Below are 24,952 nucleotides of genomic sequence, written 5' to 3' on the forward strand. Positions count from 1 at the left end.
TGCTATTTTTTACTATATAATTTTCTCAGAAAAATCAAAATCATCCTAGTTTGTATTATTATTTCTACTTTTTTAAGAAACTGTTTTTGAAAGGAAAGAAGTACTAAAAAACATTGTTGATGCAAATATTAAGAAATAAAGTGCATATAGCTTTCAATATAAATATTTTAATATATTATAGCCAAAAAACTAGCAAAATCAAAATGACAACAATTCAATATCTAGAACCTGAAAAATATGAGACAAGAATATCAATTTTATGTAAATAATAACAAAATAGGAAAGTAGTATTCGCCTTTAAAAAGAAGAAAGGCAACTGAAAATGTTCTCAGGAAAATTTAAGTCCATTTCTGTTTCATCAGACATTCTATACAATAACACCAACATGCAAAATCTGAAATGTAGAATCACATTCTGCCTGCTGCTCCTGAACTTCTGCATTTAACTTGCAATGCTCTGGTGTCTGGCTGATTTCATCCTGTGAAGTGGGAAATATGTTTTGGGTCTCCTCTATAGAAACACTGTCAGACAAAGCATCTAATTTGTCTGGGGAACCCGCTATGTGAAGCTTACTATCTCCTGAACCTTCATCGAAATTTGTCCGCTCCTCAGCATCTTCCAGCTGTTGAACTGAAGTTAAATATTGCTCAAGAAGATTATTATCCTGCTCAGTGTTGGAGCTTTCCCTACTCCAGTCACCATGTTCTTCACTAACATCCCCTAAATCTGGCTCTTTGCCATATTTCACTGTGTCAATGGAATTCCCCAATATGGAACTTTCACTGTCTTCTGTGGAACTTTTTTCAAAATCCAAAGAATCTTGCATACAGTGAACTTGTTCTGTTAGGGAAGAATGAAAACCAGAATCTGGAAATTCAGGTAAGGATTTTTCTTGAGGAACCTGGTCCTGAGCAATGAACCAATCAGAATTTTGATCAAAAGAGAGCTCCTGACTCGGAGGTTCAGATGGCACCAGAGTACTTGATATAGGAGGAACATCCTTATTCCAGGAAATTAGTCGCTGGTTTACTGTCTCCTGCCAAGCTTGTAAAGATCTTACCTATAAACCAAAGTGCACAGTTTTACTATAAAAATCACACCGTTTAAAATTAGACTTTGAAAATAGAGATTCAATCCTTGACCACTTGTTTGTTAAACTTGTCATTTAAAATATGATGTAAAAATCAACATTAATAAATTCTCTAATAAAAAATTTAAAAAATCAACATTAATAAATTCTTTTAAAAAAATTAAGACTTTGAGTCTTTTTGCTTTCTAGAAGTCATGAAAATGGAATTAAAAACTGCCTTCATTCTTTATTCACCATTGTACATTTCATTGTATGCCCAGCCTAAACCAAGCAGGCAAAGTTGCACACGTCCTTAGGAACAACAGACACTCATCATGACACTGAGAATAGGCCAAGGTAATTCTTTTGCTTCTACTAGGAAAACACAGAAGTATAGTACATGGGCAAGGGGTCAATAATGTTCAAACTCTACACCAATCTCTATTCAATAAAACCAGTAAGACTGATTACAGCCTATGTTAGTATCAGTGCAAAAGTCTCTTTGTACCGCCTGTACTAAGTTAGAATTCAGGGCCTGAGTGCTTTCCTAGCTTTTGTTATCCCTGTCTCAAGGCTAATATTCTACAACTTGAGCCACAGCTCTACTTCCAGCTTTTTAATCTCATAGACTTTCTTGCCTAGCTAGCTTCAAACCATAATCCTCAGTTCTCAGTCTCCTGAGTAGCTAGAATTACAGGCATGAGCCACCAGTGGCTTGCTGATTTTTTTTTTTTTTTTTTTGCCAGTCTTAGGGCTTGAACTCAGGGCCTACGCACTGTCCTTGGGCTTTCTCAAGACTAATGCTCTACCACTTGTGCCACAGCACTATTTCCGACCTTTTTCTATGTTTGTGGTACCAAGGAATCGAATTGGGGTCTTTGTGCATGCTAGGCAAGCACTCTGCCACCAGGCCAAACTCCCAGTCCTATTTTTAATTTTATAGGTCAATTTTTATTGTAACAAATTTTTTTTGTACTTTTTTCTAATTGTTGAGTGATGTCCAGAGGGTTCGCAGTTACATTTATCAGGTAGTGGGTATATTACTTCTTGAACACTGTTACCCTTCCCATGCTGTTTTCCTACTTCCCCCCATCCTACCCTGTAACAAATTATTTTGTAAAAGTATTTCCAAGAGGCCTGGAGTTTGGCCTAGTGGTAGAGTGCTTGCCTAGCATGCACGAAGACCCGGGTTCGATTCCTTGGTACCACACACTTAGAAAAAGCCAGAAGTGGTGCTGAGGCTCAAGTGGTAGAGTTTTAGCCTTGAGAAAAATCCAAGGACAGTCCTCAAGCCCTGAGCTTAAGCCCAGGACTGGCAAAAAAAAAAAAAATATTTTCAAGAAATGTATTATTGGGAAGCATTTGAGCCAGGCATTCAAATAGTAGTGCACTAGCCATATGCATAAGAAGCTCAGGCCTGAGTTCAAGCCCCAAAACTGGCACAAAAGAAGAAGTATTTTTATTTATTTATTTATTTATTTATTTTGCCAGTACTGGGCTTGACCTCAGGGCCTGAGCACTATCCTTGAACTTTCTAAAGACTAGAGCTCTACCACTTGGGCTTCAGCACCACTTCCGGCTTTTTTCTATGTATGTGGTACCAAGGAATCAAACCTGAGTCTTCCTGCATGCTAGGCAAGCACTCTACCACTAGGCCAAACTCCCAGCCCCAATAAGTATTTGATGTAACACAAAATTAATTAAAAAACCAATTGTCTAAACTACATCTAAAGTATGCTATCGCATGATTTAAACCTTATATCTCAAGTATTCACATACGTTCATGTGTACTTTTTAGGACATGCAAATACAGTACCTTTAGTCAGCTTTCATTCAAATATTTCAGATAGATAGCTATGCAAAACTTTGGTTAGAAAGTTTAGCTTTGTGAAACTTTTTTCTATCAGTTGGAAAGTCATCATGAAATTCTTTTTTTTTCCCTGTCGGTCGTTGGACTTGAATTCTGGGCCTGGGCATTGTCCCTGAGCTCTTCAGCTCAAGGTTATTGCCCTATCCTTTGACCTCAGCACCACTTCCAGTTTTCTGGTGGCTAATTGGAGATAAGTCTCCTCAGGGACTTTAGTGCCCTGGCTGGCTTTGAACCTTGATCCTTAGATCTCAGCCTCCTGAGTAGCTAGGATTACAGGCATGAGTCACATGAGGTTTACCTGGTTCCAAAGGAATCTCACAGCCTCTTCTTGTACAAACTTTTTAACACGTTCTTCATCTCTTTCTTTTCTTAACCTGAAATGATACAAGAAGGGTTGTCTTGATGTAAATTTCCTGTTATAACTGGTAAACAGGTACATTATAGTTAAATAATCTATTAACAAGCTGGGCTTCAGTGGCTCACCCCTGTGATCCTAAGTACTAAGGAGGCTGAGATTTGAAGATCTTGGTTCAAAGCCAGCTCTGGTAGGAAAGTCTATGAGACTTCTCTCCAAGCAAAAAAAAAAAAAGCCAGGCCAGGCAGTTAGCCTAGTGTAGAGTGCTTGTCTAGCATGCACAGAGATTTGAATTTGCTATCTGGGTACTGCATACACAGAAAAAAGCTGGAAGTGGTAATGTGGCTTAAGTGGTAGAGCGCCTTGAGAAAGCCCACGGAATGCTCAAGCTCTGAGTTTAAGCCCTGGGAGTGGCAAAAAAAAAAATGCCAGAATTGTGGCTGTGGTAGAGCACCAACCCTGAGTAACAAAGCTCACTCAGAGACTGCCTAGACCCTGAGTTCAGGACCCAAGACCACCAAAAAAATAAAAATAAATAAAAAAAAAAAATGTTGCCGGGTACAGTGGCTCTTGCCTGTAATCCTAGCTACTCAGGAGACTGAGATCTGAGGACTGAGGTTCAAAGCCAACCTGGGCCCTAAAAAAGTCTGTGAAACTCATATCTCCAATTAATCACCAGAAAACCAGGAGTGGTGCTATTGGTCAAGGGGCAGGGCAGTAGCCTTGAGCTGAAGAGCTCAGGGACAGCATCCAGACCCAGAGTTCAAGTCCCACAACTAACCAAAAAGAAAAAAAAAAAAAAACTAGGGGCTGGGAATGTGGGCTTAGTGGTAGAGTGCTTGCCTAGCTGCATGAAGCCTGGGTTTCATTTCTCAGTAGGACATACACACTGAAAGTGTGGTAGAGTGCTAGCCTTCAGCAAAAGAACCTCAGGGATAATGCCTAGGCCTTGAGTTCAAGCCCCAGGATGGGTTTGTTTTGTTTTGGGATTTTTCTTTTTGCTGGTACTAAGGTGTAAACTCAGGACCTTCTGCTGGCCAAACAGATACTCTACCACTTAAGTCATGACTCTTAGATCTCCAGAACCTACTTTTTAAACTATGATTCAAAGAAGCAGACAAATGAGATATGACTGAAATTCAGATGCTCATTCTACAAAGTACTGTCAATGATAAAAAAAAAAAAGTAAATATTAACTGCCTCTTTACACGTCTTCCAACTTCCTAGCCAAACACACAGAAAGCACAGAAGGTACAGGCCATCTTAATAAATCAGGTCACACAGGTAACTTAAAGCCTATATGACTGATCTGTAATAAAAACCCTGAATATGGACACATTGCCAAAGTTCATACAGTCACACACTACAGCTGTGAGAAATTAAACTACACACACACACACACACACACACACACACACACACACACAGTGGTAGCACTCAGGGACAGTGTCCAGGCCCACAATTCAAGCACCATGACCACCCCCCCCAAAAAAAAAGTTATTTTGAGAATATCTTAGGAGAAAAACAAGTAAACCAATAGGGCTCACATGGTGTGAACTGATCTGACTGATTTGACACAGCAACATTGTGAGACAATGTAACAATCTGGCATTGTCAATCGAACAAGGCAGCACAGCTTTGCTCACCTCTGTACTTCATCAGTTAAGCAGATGATATGCTCCTGCATTCTGCGCAGCCGGATTTCATAGCGCACCTCTTTGGCTCGAGAGTTGTAGTTCCTGGCATAAAACCCTCGCCAGCAGGCCTGAAGCTTAGTAGCTGCTTCATTCAATTTCTGAAGGACAATGTCATCTTGTCCCAAAGCAATAGATGTCTTGGTTAAAATTCTGCAGGGAAGTTCCTCTAAAGTCCTTTGAGACATAGTTTCATCACTGCTTGGTTCTGTATGGGAAACACTATGGCTGGCAGGTTCAGGAAGAGATGTAAGACCACAGTTAGCACTCTTCAAGACTGAATTGACTGTCACTGCCTTTTGACAAGGTATTAGCTCAGCTTTCTCATTGACTTCTATACAGACCTTATTTTTCAACATTTGAACAGAACCCTCATTTGTACCCCATAAAGCCTTTAACTCTTCTTTCTTCCTGTCCTCATTTTCCAGCCCTTTCATGGATTCATCTGCAACACCATCAGCTTCCAAGCTCAAGTTAATGCCTTGTAGCCTCAGTTCCACTGTGGGTGATACTGGAGACAGTCCTGATGCAACTGGCATGAAAGTAGACTCTGAAGAAAGAAGACTACAGTTTAACTTGTCCTCATCTGTCTGTATATCTTCTAGGTGCAAGTCACTTCGAGAATATCTTGGAGTATGCGTAGAGACTGGAAAGTTATTCATAACAGCGTATATCTGATCTTCATTATTGCTTAATCCAATCCAAGAATTGACTTGGATGACAGGTTCTAGAAGAATCAACAGAATATTATTTGAATTAGCTATGTGTTTTTAGCTATATCCTTTTAAACTAATCCCTGAAGTATAGTGAAATACACACATAAATAAATTTAGTGATTTCAATATGCCTAAAACATCAAACCAACCATTTTTTAAATTCAGTGTATATTAACTATACAGTGAGGGTGATATTTCCAGATATTCACACAATGTATTTTGATCATTAAATCATCCTCCCTACTTTTTTTTTTTTTTTTTTTTTGCCAGTCCTGGGCTTGAGCTCAGGGCCTGAACACTGTCCTTGGACCTTTCTCAAGGCTAGAACTCTACCACTTGGGCCTCAGCACCACTTCCAGCTTTTTTCTATGTATGTGGTACCAAAGACTTGAACCCGGGTCTTCATGCATGCTAGACAAGCATTTTATCACTAGGTCAAACCCCCGGCCCCCACTTTTCCTTTTTTTTTTTTTTTTTTTGGCAGTCCTGGACTTGGACTCAGGGCCTGAGCACTGTCCTTGGGTTTTCTCAAGGTAAGAGCTCTACCACTTGAGCCTCAGTACCCCGCTGGCTTTTTTCTATGTATGTGGAACTGAAGAATTGAAGCCAGGTCTTCATGCATGCTAGGCAAGCACTCTACCACTAGGCCAAACTTCCTGACCCCCCCTAACTGCTTTTTCCTCTTTCCCCCTAATAAATTTTTATATAGGTTTCATAATGACCTTATCATATATGTATACAATGTATCATATATGTATACAATGTATCTTATATGTATACAATGATTTCAAACATATTCTCCCTCCATCCTATACTTCACATCCTCCTTCCTACTAGTTACCCTCCTCCAAACAATCATACTTTTATGTTCAAATCAAACATTTGTTAGAAAATGTGTTCTCAGCTGAGTACTGGTAACTCACAACTATAATCCCAGATACTCAGGAGGCTAAGATCTGAGGATCATGGTTCGAAGTCAGCCTAGGCAGGAAAGTCTATGAGATTTCTATCTCCAATCAACTACTAAAAAAGCCAAAATAGAGCTATGGCTCAAGTGGTAAACAGTCTTAAGGGGAAAAAAAGAACGAAAAAAAAAAAAAACCCTCAGGGACAGAGCTAGCTGCTAAGCTCAAGCCCCAGAACTTGCACCAAAAAAAAAAAAAGAAAGAAAGAAGGAAGGAGGACAGGGTGTTTGGCCTAGTGGTTAAAGTGCTTGCCTAGCATGCATGAAGACCCGGGTTCGATTCCTTGGTACCACATATAGAAAAAAGCTGGAAGTGGTGCTGAGGCTCAAGTGGTAGAGCTCTAGCCTTGAGAAAGTCCAAAGACAGTGCTCAGGCCCTGAGCTCAAGCCCAGGACTGGCAAAAAAAAAAAAAAAAAAAAAAAAAAGAAGGAAGGAAAGAAGGAAAGAAGGAAGGGAGGGAAGGAGGGAGGGAGAGGGGAAAAGGGGTTAAGAGATAGCAATACATAATGTTAATTTGACTGGGCCAGGAGTGTGGCCTAGTGGCAAAGTGCTTGCTTAGAATGCATGAAAACCCGGGTTTGATTCCTCAGTACCACATGCATAGAAAAAGCTGGAAATGGTGCTGTGGCTCAAGTGGTAGAATGCTAGTCTGGAGAAGCCCCAAGGAGAGTGCTCAGGCTCCTGAGTGCAAGCCCCAAGACTGGCAAAAAAAAGTTAATCTGACTAAAGTTTAACATAATCACATATAAATTACCATAGTAAAAACCACTGTACAATTAATACCCACAGAAAGAAAAGAGAAACAGAGAAAGAAAGAGAGGGAGACAAAGAGAAAGAAGGGTAAGGAGAAAACAGAGAAACAAAATAAGAGAAAAGTTGGACTGAGAGTTTGGCCTAGTAGTACAGTGCTTCCCTAGCACGCATGAAGACCCCAATTCAATTCCTCGGCATCAAATATATAGAAAACTCAGAGGGATGCAGTGGCTCAAGTGGTAGAGCACTAGCCTTGAGGAAAGCCCAAGGACTGTGCTCAGGCCTTGAGTTCAGTCCCCAGGACAGGCAAGAGAGAGAGAGATGGGGGGGAGGGAGAGGGAAAGAAGGAAGGAAAAAAGGGACGGAGAGAGGAAGAGAGGGAAGGAAAGAAGGAAGGACGGAAGGAAGGAAAAAGTAGGAGTGGATGTTGGTGGCTCACACCTTGCAATCCTAGCTACTCAAGAGGCTGAGATCAGAATACTGGTTCAAAGCCAGCCTATGAAGGAAAACCCATGAGATTCTTATCTCCAATTAGCCATAAGAAAACCAGGCACCAGTGGCTCATGCCTGTAATCCTAGCTACTTAGGAGGCTGAGATCTAAGGATCAAGGTTCAAAGCCAGCATGGCACTAAAGACAGTGAGACTCTTATCTCCAATTAAAAATCAGAAGTGGGGCTGTGGCTCCAGAGGTATGGCAGTAGCCTTGAGCTGAAGAGCTCAGGGATAATGCCAGGCCCAGGGGTAGGATGGAAGCCTTGAGTTGAAGAGCTCAAGGACAGCGCCCATACCCAGAGTTCAAGCCTTATGACCGCCCCCCCCCACACACACACACACAAAAAAAGCTTCTTCGCAGCTAAGGATATAGTTACTAAACTATAAAGATAGTCAAATAATTGGGAAAAGATCTTTACCAGCAATGTATTAGACAAAGGCCTAATATCCGATATAAACAAGGAGCGCAAGAAACTAACTCTGCAAACCAACACTATATGAGCAAGGAAGTGAAGGAAAGAGACTTCTCAAGAGAAGTAAGAATGACAAAGAAACACATGAGGCAATGTTCTCATCCCTGGCCATAAAGGAAATGCAAATCCAAACAACTCTGAGATTCCATCTCACCCTAGTAAGATTTGCTAATACTGTAAATTCAAACAACAACAAATGCTGGGAATGTGGGAAACAAAGGAACCCTACTGCACTATTAGTGGGAAGGTAAACTAGTACAAACACCACTCTGGACAGCAGTCTGGAGGTTCCTCAAAAAACTAAACATACGACTTCCCAAGATTGAGAATGTGGCTCATGAAGTGGTACGCATGAAGCACTGAGTTTGATTCTTCAATGCCACAAAAAAGTGGTTCAAGTGGTAGCTTTGAGCAAAAGAAGCTCAAGGACAGTGCCCAGGCCCTGAGTTCAAGCCCTAGGACTGGCAAAAAAAAAAAAAAAGACTTTCTAGGCAACTATTTTAACATCAGGAGCCAGGATATGATAAAAACACCTGTACATCCATGACCATGGAACTTTACACAGCCATCAGAAAGAATAAAATAATGTCATTTGCAGGGAAATGGATGGAAATGGAAGAAATTGTGTTACGTGAGACAAGACAAGCTCAGAGAGACAAAGGGAGCATGTTCTCTCTCTCATATGTAGAAGTTAGATCTAAAACACACCGGGATGGGGCTGGGAGTTTGGCCTAGTGGTAAGAGTGCTTGCCTAGCATGCATGAAGACTCCAGTTCGATTCCTCAGCACCCCACATACATATAAAAAAAAAGCCAGAAGTGGTGCTGTGGCTCAAGTGGTAGAGTGCTTGCCTTGAGAAAGTCCAAGGACAATGCTCAGGCCCTGAGCTCAAGCCACAGGACTGGCAAAACAAACAAACAAACAAAAAAAAAAAAAAAACACACCCGGATATGACAAATTATACAGAATTCTAGATATATACAGTGACATCAAAAGAGGATAGTCTTCAGAGAGAACTACAAAGGCTCAATGCCTAAGTGCCTCTGCATATTTATAAAATACTGAAATGAACTCCAAGATATGAAAACAGAAGTCTAAGTTTTAGGGATTTTTGTTTTTGTTTTGTTTTTGTCAGTTGTAGGGCTTGAACCCAGGGCCTGGGTGCTGTCCCTGAGCCTCTTTGTGTTCAAGGCTAGTACTCTACCACTTAAGCCACAGTTGACTTCCAGTTTTTAAGTGGTTAGTTAGAGATAAGGGTTTCACAGGTACTAGCTACTCAGGAGGCTAAGATCTGAGGATCAAGGTTCAAAGTCAGCCCAGGCACAAAAAGACCTGAGACTCTTATCTCCAATTAAACTCTAGTAAATGGGAAGTGGGGCTTGGCTCAAGGGTAGGGCGGTAGTCTTGAGCTGAAGAGCTCAAGGAAAATCCCCAGGCCCAAGGGTAGGGTGGTAGCCTTGAGCTGAAGAGCTCAGGAGCAGTGGGGTGGCAGAGTTCCAGCCCCAGGACCCACAAAAAAAGTTTCACAGGTACTTTTTTGATCAGGCTGGCTTTTGAACTGTGATTATCAGATCACCTAAGTAGTTAGGATTACAGGTGTTAGCTACCAGCACCTGGCTCAATTTTTAGTTTTTGATGATTCTGTCTTCTTTACCATATGTATTGTGTGTATATATGTATACACACACACACACACACACACACACACACATCTTCATGATGGTGGGGGGAGGGCACAGAACTTGAAGGAAAAAGGTAATAACTTGCAGCAGAAGCCGGGAGCATAGCCTAATGGTAGAGTGCTGCCTAGCATGCACGAAGCCCTGGGTTTGATTCTTCAGTACCACATTACAGAAAAAGCCAGAAGTGGCACTGTGGCTCAAGTGGCAGAGCATTAGGTTTGAACAAAATGTGTCCAAGGACAGTGCCCAGGTCCTGAGTTCAAGCCCCAGGACTGGCAAAAAAAAAAAATTGCAGTAGTGGACATTGATAAAAGTGAACTATACAACTCATGGGTTGAGACAGGAGGAAAGGACTGGGAGAGAATGAGATGAAGGAAGGGAAGACACTGTATGAAAGGAAATGTATTCACTGTCTGACTCATGTAGTTATAATCCCTCTGTATATCATCTCTATAATAATAAACTTAAAAAATACGTGTGTGTGTGTGTGTGTGTGTGTGTGTGCTACGATAGCTAGTAAATCAAATGGCTTAAGAAAAATGATCAGAGGCTGGAAACAGTGGCTCATGACTGTAATCCTAGCCACTCAGGAGGCTGAGATCTGAAGATCACTGTTCAAAGCCAGTCTTGGCACTAAAGAATGTGAGACTTTTATCTCCAATTAATCACTAGAAAACTGGAAGAGGGGCTGTGGCTCAAGGGGTAGGGTGGTAGCCTTGAGCTGAAGAGCTCAAGGACAGTGCCCAGGCCCAGAGTTCAAACCCAATGGCCCACAAAAAAAGAAAAGAAAAGAAAAGTGATCAGAGATAAATTAATGCCTTACCTTTTTCCTGGATGATCTGAGAATCTTGAACAGGGCTTGAATGCTCAGGTGAAGGAGGTGTCCTTATTTCAATAGGAGCAAACTCTTCATTTTGGCTTTGGTTCATCAACTGTCTCTGGTGAAACCTAAAATTCCATAAACTCTGACATTTACAAGTTCATTAAGTAGGTAACTCTAGTCAATGGCAAATTATATAGTCTCATTTGAAAGCACTGGGTAAAAAGAGGTTAAAACATTTTTAAATTACATGGATAGACACCATGACATGCACACATTTGTGTGTGTGTGTGTGTGTGTGTGTATGCAAACATTTAAAGGCAGGATTGGTAGCTGACTACTAGAGATGGAGATGTGACTCATAGTAGAGTATCAGCTAAAAGCAAGGCTCTGAGTTCAAACTGTGTTCCTGGCCAAATAAAAAGCACTATTAAAAGTTTCTAGTTATGTTTCTTAATTTAGTATTTGAAAGTCCATATGCTGCACCTACATTAAAAAGCCATATGTTTCTTTTTCTTTTGAGACACTGAGAATCAAACTAAAGCCTTACACATGCTATGAAAGTGGTCTCCAGTTGAGCTATAACCTGAGTCGCTGACAAAACCATTTCATAAAAAATCCCATTGCTTGGCCGAGCACCAGTGGCTCTTGTCAGTAATCCTAGTTACTCAGGAGGCTGAGATCTGAGGATCACGGTTGAAAGGCAGTCTGGGCAGGAAAGTCTATGAGACTCTTTTCTGTATAATTAACCACCAGAAAATGGAAGTGGTACTGTAGCTCAAAATGGTAGAGTGCAAGCCCTAAGCAAAAGAACTCAGGGACAGAACCCAGGCTGAGATCAAGCCCCTGGACCCAAGAGGAAAAAAGTCCTGTTGTTAAATAAAATACTCAACTTCTGGGTGAGGATGGAGAAAATTGGGAGAAAGTGACGGAAAGGTTGACATGTGCTCTTTCCTGACTTACATAACTGTATCCCCTCTGTACATCACCTTTATAATAACAAGTAAAAAACTAAAAATAAAAAGTAAAAAAGAAATCTGTCCCAATAAAATAATGAAGGATAGGAATATAAAACAAGTCATTTGGAGGTAGGAGTCAGGCAGTGGAGAAGAACCGAGGCTAGAGAGTTGTGTGAATAAGGCAGAAAATAGAACAGTGAAATCTGTTGATTGTACACAAAGTGACAGGGTGATGGAGGGGATAGTTTTGATTTGGCTACACTTTATGCAAATATGGAAACACTCCAGTGAAATCTCTATGTACAACTAATATCTGATAATAAAAATGGAAAGACAAAAAAAAATTCCAAAGTTTTATAAACAATCATGGAACCAACAAAAAAAAAAAAATTGATTGTTTATAAGTTGGGCCCTGGTGGTTCATGCTTGTAATCCTGCTACTCAGAAGGCTGAGATCTGAGAACTGTGGTTCATAGCCAGCCCAGGCAAGAAAATCTATGATCTCCAAAAACTTCCAAGCCATTAGTGGAGCTGTGGCTCAAGGTACATTACTAGCCTTGAACAAAAAGAGGCTCAGGTCTTGAGTTCAAGCCTTTCAACTGGTACAACAACAATAACAACAAAGCCCATTGTTGAATAAGAATATATCCTCTAGGGGGCCTGGATTTGGCCTACTGGTAAAGTGCTTGCCTAGCATGCATGAAGAACCGGGTTCGATTCCTCAGTACCCCACATACATATCAAAAAAAGCCAGAAGTGGTGCTGAGGCTCAAGTGGTAGAGTGTTAGCCTTGAGAAAGTCCAAGGACATTGCTCAGACCCTGAGCTCAAGTCCAGGACTGGCAAAAGAAAAAAAAAAAAAAGAATATATCCTCTAGAGGGGAAAACTATTTTTAAAAGCTCCATTGCGGAAATATAAACATAACTATTTAGACATAAAAACATATGACTCTATAGACATGTTTTATTTCATAAATTAATATGTCTCTATGACATACAAACCTTTAGCCTAATTTTGATTAAGTTCTAAATACTAAGTCCCAGTGATTGTAAATAGAGATTCCCTCCTTGAACACTTGTTTGTTAAACTTGTCATTTAAAATATGATATAAAAATCAACATTAATAAATTCTTTAAAAAAAAAAAAAAGATCCATTGCTAGTTGGGCACTAGTGGTTCATGCCTATAATCCTAACTATTCAGTTAGGATTATTCAGTGCTGAGATCTGAAAATCATGGTTTGAAGTCAGTTCAGATATGAGTCTCTTATTACCAATTAAGCAGCAAAAAGTCAGGAGTGGAGCTGTAGCTCAAGTGGAAAAGCTAAGAAACGGTACCCAAGCCTTGAGTTCAAGCCCCATCAGCAGCACATGCAGACACAGACATGGACACACACACAGACATCCCATTGCCCCAAGCCACACTGCTTGTTTCCTCCTACTCAAAGAGTGATTTGCAGCCAGGAGTCTGGCCTAGTGGCACAGTGCTTGCTTAGCATGCACAAAGATTGGGGTTCAATTCACATACATAGAAAAATCCAGAAGTGGTTCTGTGGTTCAAGTGGGAGAGCTCTAACCTCGAGAAAGTCCAAAGACAGTGCTCAGGCCCTGAGTTCAAGCCCCAGGACTGGCCAAAAAAAAAAAAAAGTGATTAGCAATATAGCTGCTGTGGGCACTGTGAAGTATGGCACCCCTGCAGAGCTGTTGCAGTGACAGGCCTAACTACCTAGAAACATGGACCAATCACCAAATCACTGGCCTCCATCCTACAACCATATGAACTACTGAAGGATATTTTTACTTGTGAATTCATCACCTGCTATAAGTAGATGGGCTCACCTCTGTTTACTCAGAATCTTCTCTAGTTTGGCATCTTCTGCAGTTTGAAGACCCAGTGTAGAAGTGAGAGGACAGACTGTAGCCAAATATTGCACAAGCTGAACGTGCTGGCCAGGCCGATAAGCCCTCCCTTTGCCTTGACTGTAGAGCCACTCAGCTTTCAAACTGGAATTGAGGAAATAAAGAAGGGATGATGGCACTGGGAAGGTCCAAACACATTGTTATGCAACAATGATTTTCCTTTCTTATCTACCTTTATAAAAATGAATGGATGTGCCTGGTGGCTCATGCCTGTAATCCTAGCTACTCAGGAGGCTGAGACCTGAGGATCAAGACCTCAGGGACATGCCCAGGCTCAGGGGTAGGGTGGTAGCCCTGAGCTGAAGAGCTCAGGGACAATGCCCAGGCTGAGTTCAGGCCCCATGACTCACAAAAATAAATAAATAAATAAATAGATAAATAAATAAATAAAAATTATTATATGCTTTTGTAAATGAAGACATAATGATTTGCACATTTTCCCCAACATTTAGGTATATCTTGCACTACAGGCTCTATATCTTTTACAATTATTTTAAAAGCAACAATAAGTGTTCCCCCATTCACTTTGTCAAACTGAAACATCTAAATACATTGCCTGCATTTTAAAGGCACTACATCATAATGGCATCAGGAAAAAAAAAATACACCAGGCCTAGTAGCTCACACCTGTAATCCTAGCTACTCAGTAGGCAGAGATTGGGAGGATGAGGTTCAAAACCAGGCAAAAAGTTAGCAAGCCCATCACAATCAACAAAATGCTTGGCAGGTAAGAAGCATTCTAGAAGAATCATAGTCCAAGATGACCTGAGCATAAACTTGAGAATTTATTTTAAAAAACAAATCAAGGCGGGGCACTGATGGCCCACACTTATCACCCTAGCTACTCAGGGGGGTAAAATCTAAGGATCTGGTTCAAAGCCTGCTTGGGCAGGAAAGTCCCCAACATTCTTATCTCTAGTTAACCAGCAAAAAACTAGAAGTGGTGCTATGGCTCAAAGTGGTAGAGAACTGGGGCTGGGAACATCGCCTAGTGTTAGAGGGCATGCCTAGAATGCATGGTAGACTGTTAGGGCCTTGAGCACAAAAGCTAAGGGACAGAGCCCAGAGCATGAGTTCAAGCCCAGGACTGGTACCAAAAAAAAAAAAGTATGCATTATAAGCTTTTATGAGATTAATCGAAGATTTTATACAACAGTGTTCTAAATTCCTAACAGTTAACAAAAGACTTTAGAAAGTAAATTGTTACTTAAGTTAGATCCATTAGCTCCAGACTCTAGGGCTGATATTTATATCTTTTCCTTTCTTTAGATAGGGGAAACCATCCCATAGTAGCAATCACATAATAGCCTAGGTGCTACTATATGATTATCTATATGCTAGCATGTGCATTATCTTAATTTCTATTTTAATTTTACTTTTTTGCCAATCCTGCTGCTTGAACTCAGGGCCTGAGCACTGTCCTTGGGCTTTCTCAAAGCTAGAGCTCTACCGCTTGAGCCACAGTACCACTTCTGGCTTTTTTCTATGTATGTGGTACAGAGAAATTGAACGCAGGTATGTGTGCATGTTAGGCAGGCACTCTGCCACTAGGCCAAACTCCTGGCCCCATTATCTTAATTTCTAACCATATATTTTAAGAAATATTTATTAATCTGTATTAACTTGTAATTAAGCTAGAAATGGTCTTTTTGCTAACTTCCATAATTAATATGATATTCAAGAGGTGTTTACCTTTCCTTCTGAGAAATCACATATCCATCAAGGACTCTGAGATTTAAGCACCAGCTGACGATATATGGTCGGTAATCAAAGCCTGGAATGGAAGGTGTTGCCATCACACAAGGATTGTTCATGATTGACAACTGCTCCAATTCAGAAAGGGATGCCAAATAAGAGATCTGGAACAAAGAATATCTTCGATGAACAAAATGGACTATTCACTGTGAAACACAGTGCTTCAACTGATTACATAGCCTTTGGCATCATTTGAGAATGTAACAATTTCCCTCTTATTCTGAAAAGCAGTAAGTACCATTGTTCTATTAGCCACTGACTTCTAAAATTCCAACAATATGGTCATTTTTCATTGCTGTACAAAGACTCCTTAGAAAGTACTGGCATAATTTCCCAGCAAAGAGAATACTACTTTGAAAACAAAGAGCAGCCAGGGAAAGGTGGAAAGTGTATCTTATTAACCTCTGTAATATAGATATCCCTTTAACAACAATCTCTTCCAAGGGATGATAATTATAGCACTACAAACAAAACTAGCTTAATGAGTGAATGCCATTAAGAAAAGTAGGAGCCAGGCACTAGTGGCTCAGTAATCCTAGCTACTAGTCTAGGAGCTAAGATCTAAGGATTGTGGTTCAAAGCTAGCCCAGGCAGGAAAGTGTACGAGACTCTTATCTCTACTTAACCATTAAAAAAAAAAAAAGTGAAGCTGTGGCTCAAGTAGAGTGCACAAAATCTAAAGGACAGCACCTAGACCCTGAGTTCAAGCACCAATACTGGCACATACTAAAAAAGAAAAGTAAGAAGAAAATCAGTGAACATTCTAGGGTCAAGTGGTTTTATCAAAATGGTATTTTCTGCCAAGATGCTCAAGTGCAAAATGAGCACACAAACCAGTCCTCTGCCTCTCTTAGACTCTTCCTCTTCCTGGATCCTATAAAATATCTTCAAATTTTACCTCATTTAAGTCCCGAATTTCATTTTCTGCCAAGGAAAGTATAGCAAGACTTCTGGGTAGATAAGCAGGTGCCATTCTAAGAGAAGTGATAATGTTTCCATGTAAAAGCAGTGTCTTGAAAATAAAAACAGGATGGATTCATTACAAATAAATAGATCACAAATGGTTCAGTTCTAACAATATCAACCTATAATAATAGCTAATTAGGGGCCGGGAGTTTGGCCTAGTGGTTAAAGTGCTTGCCTAGCATGCATGAAGACCCGGGTTCAATTCCTCGGTACCACATATGTAGAAAAAAGCTGGAAGTAGTGCTGAGGCTCAAGTGGTAGAGCTCTAGCCTTGAGAAAGTCCAAGGACAGTGCTCAGGCCCTGAGCTCAAGCCCAGGACTGGCAAAAAAAAAAAAAAAAAAAATAGCTAATTAGGAGGCTAGGACCTGGAGAATTGCAGTTTGAGCCTAGCTCAGAAAAAATCTTCAAACTTGTCTTCAAATAATCTGCAAAACATTGTACAAGAGAGGCATGGCTCCATTAGTGGAATGCCAGCCAAGGACAAGCAGATGAAACAAACGAATTAAGCCCTAGGGGACGGGAGCATAGCCTAGTGGTAGAGTGCTCACTGAGCATGTACAAAGACACAGGCTAGATTCCTTGGTACCATATGTACAGAAAAAGCTGGCGCTGTAGCTCAAGTGGCAGAGCACTAGCCTTGAGCAAAAACTATCCAAGGACAGTGCCCAGGACCTGAATCAAGCCCCAGGACTGGCCAGGGGAGGGTGGAGGGGAAGGCTGGGAGTTTGGCCTAGTGGTAGAGTGCTTGCCTACCATGCACGAAGACCCGGATTTGATTCCTTGGTACCATATATGTGGAAAAAAGCTGGAAGTGGTGCTGAGTCTCAAGTGGTACAGCTCTATCCTTGAGAAAGTCCAAGGACAGTGCTCAGGCCCTGAGCTCAAGCACAGAACTAGCCAAAAAAAGCCTCAAATGGGAGCTCAGTCTTTGGGGCTGAGAGTTTGGCCTAGTGGTAGAGTGCTTGCCTAGCATGCACAAAGACTGGGATTCAATTCCTCAGTACCAGCTCCAGGACTGGCAAATCAGAAATTTAAAAAAAAAAAAATTTAAATGCTTCATGGGGCTGGGAATGTGACTTAGTGGTAAAAGGCTTGCTTAGCATGCATGAAGCCTGGATTTGATTCATCCTTAATTTCTAGTACTCTAGTAGAATTCTTATAATAAAGCAGTTTGTTCTTCACATCGGGTAAGTTGGTTTTAGGCTAATCAGATCACGTCTCTTGATATTTTGAAATACCATGATAAAAATGCTTACCTTCAGGGATATCAGTTTAGATAAGTCACCTAACTGGGGTATGTTATTGTCTGATAAATCAAGGTGCTGAAGAGCTGTGCAGCTATTCATTTGTTCCATGGCCTACAACAAGAAAATGCACTCCAAATCACAAACTGAAATTCTTTCTTACTTCTTTGCAGCTGAGTCTCAGCTGAAAGAAGTAGAGCAGCAGAGCAGAGCAAGGGAAGAAGGGAAAGGAAAAGGGATAACAAAATTTACTAAATTGTCATGTTACAACTATGTTTATCGAAGGACTATTCACAACAATCAAGCTATAGACCCACCCTAGGAATATAACAACCAATAAATAAACAACATGAATCCCTGGTTTCAATTTCAATTCCTCAGTACCACATGTACAGAAAAAAGCTAGAAATGGTGCTGTGGCTCAAGTGGTAGAGCTCTAGCCTTGAGAAAGCCCAAGGACAGTGCTTAGGCCCTGAGTTCAACCCCAAGACTGGCAAAAAAAAAAAAGTACTGATTTTGCAAGCTTTCATCTGGGCTATCTCTTTAAAAGTAGGAGATTATTAAGTAGTTCATGTATTTCCAGATATCTACAGCTAAAAGTAATCTTAGTGACTTATGACAGTTGGCACACAACAGAATTTGTCAATTCAGAGAGAAGCCAAACAGACCGAATTTAAAATCTGGATCTTTAATTTCCTGGATTGTGATTTTGGACATAGAAACGAATGGCTTCATTATTATTTTTTTTTAATTCTACTTACTTCTATACTGTTTGTTGTTTCCATAGAGAACAGATTGGCAAGTATAAAAAAAAAATTAGTGAAAACTTACCTTAAGGTTATTTCCTGCCAAATTCAGCCATTCCAAATGTACTAGCTCCTTTAGCCCTTCTACATTGCCAATGCTGTTGTGAGGTAAATTTAATACTCGGAGTTGAGTCAGTTTGGCCACTCCCATCATCCGAACCAGCCGATTATTAGCCACTGACAACTATGAAAAGGAAACATATCATTATTCCTACATTTGTACACAAACGTAAATAGGCCTATACGCACTCATATATGCATATATCTATTATGGTGGAAAAATAATGGTTGTTTAGATGGCCAAACATTCTCAAATACACAAACTCAATTTTTACTTTTCACATATATTACCTAAAACTATTATCTACATTATAAGCTTTTGTTGTTATTCCTAACAGAAAATATGAATAAAATTGATTTCCTTCAATTACTAGATATTTTTTGTTTGCTGGTTTTTGTTTCCCCAGCCATAAAGTCTGAATTCAAGGCCTCAAGGTTGTTTGCAAATGCTACAGCATTTGTGGCACATCCTAGCTGCTTAAAGAAAATTTTAACACAGCAACAACTTGTGAATGTAAGCTCAACAATCAAAACCTAGAACAAAGCCAAGCAACCAAGCACCAGCAGCTCACGCCTGTAATCTTAGCTTCTCAGGAGGCTAAGATCTGAGGATCACAGTTTGAAGCCAGCCCAGGAAGTACAGCCCATGTGACTCTCCAATTAAGTACCCAAAAAGCCAGAAGTAGAGCTGTGGCTCTACCTTGAGCACAAAAGCTAAAGACCAAGCTGGATGCTGGTGGCTCATGCCTACAATCATATCTACTCAAGAGGCTGAGATCTAAGGATCACCGTTCAAAGCCAGCCCAGGCAGGAAAGTCTGTGAAACTCTTATCTCCAATTAATCACCAGAAAACTGGGAAGTGGTGCTGTGGTTCAAGTGGTAGTTCACTAGTCTTAAGGTGAAGAGCTCAAGTACAGCCACCAGGCCCAGAGCTCAAGCCTCACTACTGACAAAAAAAAAAGCTAAAGAGCAGCAATCAGTCCCTGAGGTTAAGCCCAAGGACTGGCACACAGACACACAGCCTATGAGACTCTTATCTCCAATTAACAAAAAGCTGGAAGTGAACTGTGGCACAAGTGGTAGAGTACTAGCACTGAGCAAAAAAAAAACCTCAAAGGCCTAGAGTTCAAGTCTTAGGATAGACAAAAAAAAGTTATGGGGCCGGGAATTTGGCCTAGTAGTACAGTGATTGCCTAGCATGCACGAAGACCAGGGTTCATACATAGAAAAAAAAGCCAGAAGTGGTGCTGTGGCTCAAGTAATAGAGCTTTAGCCTTGAGATAAAGCCCAAGGACAGTGCTCAGGAACTGAGTTCAAGCCCCACAACTAGCCGTGGGGGGGGGGGGCGGGGAAGACCTGTGGCTTGAACTCATGGCCTAGGCACTGTCCTTGGACACTTGGACACATCTGTGTTCATTTTCAAGATAGCTGTCATGTAAAAATTAAAGAAAACATGTAATGATTTTTAGTCCTGAGTGTTTCTTGCTTTATTTTATGCAATTACAAATTAGTCCTATGTAACTCTTTCCCAGGCAACAATACCCACCTGAATTAATTGTTTGCATTTCTCTAGGTTTTCCAATTTTATAATCTGATTTTTATCCAAAATCAGAGTGTGAACATCAGCTTCACAGGGTAAGTTTGGGCCTAATTTCTGTAGTCCTTGCCCTGACCAATTGACCACTGATCCTTCAAAGAGAGAGACATTTGTTAGAAAACACAAAATAAGTTCAGCAGCTGAACACAGGGACAGAATAAAATCTCTACACAAATTAGAAAACAGAACATCAAGATTTTAAGACTGAAGCAATCTAGAGTTCTAAATAACCACAGGTTGATATAGATACATTCTTTAGAGATAGCAAATAACTAAATTTGTGAAACTATGTTTCTATGGTATATGCTTCTATAATATTTTCATATTGTTCATATTTATATGTAAATTAGTACTCCTATACTTTGTATGTAATACAGCATTTTCAAACTTGAAGTGAAGCCAGGTGCTGGTGGTTCATGCCTATAATCCACACTACTCAGGGGGCTATGGGAGGATTGTGATTCAAAGGCAGCCAGAGCAAGAAAATCAATGAAACTTTGATAACTAACCATCAGCTTCCACAAGAAGTGGAACTTGAGACACAAGTTGTAGGACACTAACCTTGAACAAAAAAGCTCAGGGACAGTCCTCAGGCCATGAGTTCAAGCCCCAGGACTGGAAGGAAGGGAGGCTGATTAACAAAAAATGATCAACCTGTTTACTACATAAATATGATTAGATCCTGAAAGGTCCAAAATATTTTGGAAATCCAAGTACAGTTCATTCATCTGTAAAATAATACATCTATTTCACAGGTTGATGTGAGAATTAAAGGAGAAATTATATACACACAGCACTCAACAAAGCACTTTAGATCAGATCGCAGCACCCGTTAACCAATGTAGCATTCTAAGCAAGTTAAGTGACTTTTTTTCTTACTTTTTTCTTTTTCTTTCTGTTTTTGCCGGTACCAGGGCTTGAATTCAGGGCCTAGGCCCTGTCCGTGGGGCTTCCTCAAGGCTAGCGCTCTACTACTTGAGCCACAGCACCACTTCGAACCCGGGTCTACATGCAAGCTAGGCAAGCACTCTCCCACTAGGCCACACTCGTGGAGCTGGGGCTGACTTTTCTACTAATACCTGCCTTATAAATGTTTCATGCAGGGAACTAGAAACAGAAGAGATAACAGAAGCACAGCATTGGGAATACTCTGTGGTCTGGAAACGTGGCCGGATAAATACGAAGTGCTACTCCAGTGGGCTCGGTTGCCGTGGTGGGCCAGCGTGGAAGAACTGGGGCTACCAGAAGGGGCGGGGCCAAGGTAACGGCCGGCGTCCAACGTCCAGTTGGGGGGTGACAAGGTGAATTAATGGGGTGGGATTCCGCTTCTGGAAGGGTTTCCAGGGCCCTGTCACGGCGCAAAGGCTCCCGGCATTCGGGGGGTGGGGGAGACACGAGCCCCCCATCACCACCACCACCCCCCGTGCCACGGGGCGCGCTGACCGCTTCCAGCCGCCGGCCCACTCCTCCTCCGACAGCCCCGGGCTCGGCAGTGTGGAGGCCAGCCCGGAGCCCGGCGAGCCGCGGACCCGCCCGGGAGGCTGCAGCCACCAACCCGTAGCCACAACAAAAGGACCTCGGGTCGGTGGCGTCCCACGTCCGGCTCCCGGCCGACCGCCCCGCACCGGATGCCCGCGCTCGGCGCAGCGGAATGCAACCTCGAACCCGGGGCCCACAGGGTCTGCAAACGAGGGAGCGCGAGACCACCGTCCCTGGGGTGCCCACCCTCCACTTCCAAGGAACAGTCCAGGCAGTCGACCGAACTGTAACTGATATGATGCTTCCGGAACGTTCTAGAAATGGAGGGGAAAGGGCGACGGCTGAAGCAAAAGAGAGATCCGGCTAATTTCCCTCGGGTACACTCGGAACTCAAAAGTAATCGTCCCAGAAAGGTCAATGCAGTCCGAAACCCACCACCCAGCCAGGCTTGGGGAGCGCGGGACTGGGGCGCCCTGGATCGCGAAGCCTCCTGGGGGTTGAAGTCCCCCCCTACTCGGCGCTCGCCGCAATGCTGCGGAGCTGTCCAGCGCCCTGGGACTACAACTCCCAGAAGACCGCGCGCCTCCGCGACGCCTACAGCCCCCATCCGAAGAACTGGTTCAGAACTGCTCCTCTAAACCGAGGCTTCTCTTCTCCATCGGGCGACTGAGTTATCCAACTCCGCGAAATAAACCTGGAAGTCAGGGGTGTGGAATCTCCCTACCTTCTCCTGGAGGCGAAGTCCCGTCGGCGCGCGCCGCCGCCATACTCGCGGCTCGCTGGTGACTCCAGGCAACCGTCCTCCAGCCGCTCAGTGGAGCTAGTAGTCCTCAGGAGGGAGTCGGAAACTACAACTCCCAGAATGCTCGGCATCCACACGGCCCAATTGGCTGCCTAGTGATGCTTGTAGCTGGGTAAGGGTGAGCTCAAGGACCCGGGTCGACATCCTTGCTGGATGGTGAGCTGACTGCTTAATCATTTCACTAGCTGTCGAGGTGCTGCGCAATTTGACACATTTCCCTTCGGGAATATTATGGTAGACGGGATGTGACAGTTCATTCCTGTTTTTATGGAGGCCACCTCTTCTTTTTACGATTCTGAATAAATTTCACCTGTGCTCTTGGGCTGTCTCAGCGATTTTGTTGAGGCAGTCAAAATGGGTGTATTTGAAGTAGTAATCAAATAGATTCCAAGCCCACTGAAACTAATTTTACAAAGTACTTTTAAGTGGATGTTTTGAAAACGTACAAACCCAGAATTTTTTACTAAGGTCCTCAAATGAATTTTATAACAGTCTACAAACCAAAGTAACATGCTGCATGGTTATAAAGGGAGAGTAAGCCCACACTGAGGCAAGATAAAGTGTCAACGCATAAAGGAAATTATATTTGAATGTAAAAAAGGGGACAGACTCAGAAGTTGAAACCAGAAGGAAAGTCGAAGAGGGTAGTTCAGCTCCTCTTGCACCCCACCTACTTCTGGATGTTAAATTCCAAAAATGAGTGACGGGAAAAAGTTTAAAATATGCCTGTCTCAAGATGATAAGTCTTCCTGAATGGGTAGAGACTGAAGGAAGGACTAACAAGTCTAACAAAAGGCAATTCTGAAGGCTACCAAAAGTTTGAATAGGCCTTACTCATTGTACCCTCCCTAAACTCTAAGATTTACTACAAGACTTAACCACAGAGTGTAAAAGCACAGCTCAATAAAACTACATAACAGAATTGCCCTTTTGAGTCTTTAACTCCCGTCTGCTGTGTGGGAGTAAGAAATGTGCCCTCCATTTCTCCCTAATACCACTTGCTAAAATTTTCACCTTGTAAGAGTCTGCATTTTGTTAGACACCCTGAAATGCTTCAATGCTTCTCATGTTCGGATCTCAAGACCCAGTGGGGTGTGTGTGTGTGTGTGTGTGTGTGTGTGTGTGTGTGTGTGTGTGTGTAAACCAGAAAGCTGAGGGACTCCTCTCACCTACCATTTGGTCCCAGGTCTGTTACCAAAAACATGACTATAATGAGTTGTATGTATTTCTATGCTGCATATCCCCCAGCAGTTATTCTCTTGAAGATAGAGGCTTGTTTTCCTGACTCACTTAGTAGCATATCAAATAAACATATGTCCTTTTTGCAAACACATTCTTTCAGTGACTGGTATACTTTCTGGTGTCCTAGAGTGGCCTAGTTCAAAAATGGTGAGACAAGGGGCCGGGAGTTTGGCCTAGTGGTTAAAGTGCTTGCCTAGCATGCACGAAGACCCGGGTTCGATTCCTCGGTACCACATACATAGAAAAAAGCCAGAAGTGGTGCTGAGGCTCAAGTGGTAGAGCTCTAACCTTGAGAAAGTCCAAGGGCAGTGCTCAGGCCCTGAGCTGAAGCCCAGGACTGGCAAAAAAAAACAAAAAAAAAATGGTGAGACAAGGACATAGAGATTCCCTTCTTGAACACTTGTTAAACGTGTTATTTGAAATATCATATAAAAATCAATGTTAATAAATTATTTAATAAAAAAAGAAAAATGTTGAGACAAGGGAAAGTTTGTTTTTTTATCAGTTGTACTAGGAATCAAACACAGAGATGCCCCAGATCTAGAGAAGATTGTTAAATGCAAACAATGAGGATGATTACAGCAGAAACTTGAAACAATCCTTAGTCATAATAATTAATAACTGCCGCATCCAGTGCTACAGAGTGGTCAGGTACCTAAAGGGGAATGGTGCAGTTTGAGAAAGAAAGACACAATCTCAGGAATCAAAGAGAAGGAGGTAAGGGACATTCATCTTGCAGGACAAAGACCCCTAGTTCATCTCCCAGGCAGTTTTTATTATCCAGCATGTCATAGTAAGAATGACAGGAATTTGTACATAACTAGTGAAGTGTAGCAAATTTTTCATTTTATCACATAACATATATTGTTCTGTTAGAATGCTTTACAGAATGCTCTTAAGATAACATTTTTGTTGTCAGTCCTGGGGCTTGAACTCAGGGCCTAAGCACAGTACTTAGGCTTTCTCAAGACTAGAGCTTGACCACTTGAACCACAGCACCACTCGGTATATGGTACCGAGGAATCAAACCCAGATCTTTGTGCATGCTAGGCAAGCTCTCCACCAGGCCAAACTCTGGGCCCAACAACATTCTTGAGTAATCTATTTTCATATGTTTGATTATGGTTGTAGATTAGGTATAAAAGATAGGACCAGTGTTTTCCTGCAATGCCTCAGCACCTTGCCTAAATGACCCTTGTCATGTAGGCATCCTGACATTGTGCTTTGCACTG

General features: G+C 41.8%; 1 protein-coding gene across 2 annotated transcripts; it reads right to left on the bottom strand.

The window, feature by feature from the left end:
• Positions 1 to 217: 217 nt before the first annotated feature.
• Positions 218 to 22,502, bottom strand: Cep97 (centrosomal protein 97). 2 transcript variants are annotated; one of them, XM_090347073.1, is made up of 11 exons: positions 22,401 to 22,502; positions 20,147 to 20,289; positions 18,565 to 18,723; positions 17,746 to 17,847; positions 16,421 to 16,534; positions 15,460 to 15,626; positions 13,687 to 13,851; positions 10,894 to 11,018; positions 4,941 to 5,715; positions 3,238 to 3,313; positions 218 to 1,060 (listed from the first exon to the last, which is right to left on the bottom strand). In XM_090347073.1, the coding sequence occupies exons 1-11, from the start codon at positions 22,441 to 22,443 to the stop codon at positions 368 to 370; spliced, it is 2,562 nt and encodes an 853-aa protein (XP_090203199.1). In that variant the 5' UTR covers positions 22,444 to 22,502; the 3' UTR covers positions 218 to 367. The 2 variants fall into 2 exon arrangements, with proteins under 2 accessions (XP_090203199.1, XP_090203204.1); XM_090347078.1 differs by lacking the exon at positions 22,401 to 22,502 and adding an exon at positions 21,077 to 21,779.
• Between the last annotated feature and the right edge of the window lie 2,450 nt (positions 22,503 to 24,952).

The sequence above is a fragment of the Megascapheus bottae genome, chromosome 1 (assembly GCF_031878675.1).
Source record: "Megascapheus bottae isolate mThoBot1 chromosome 1, mThoBot2.hap1, whole genome shotgun sequence".
In the NCBI taxonomy this organism is placed as follows: Eukaryota; Metazoa; Chordata; class Mammalia; order Rodentia; family Geomyidae; genus Megascapheus; species Megascapheus bottae.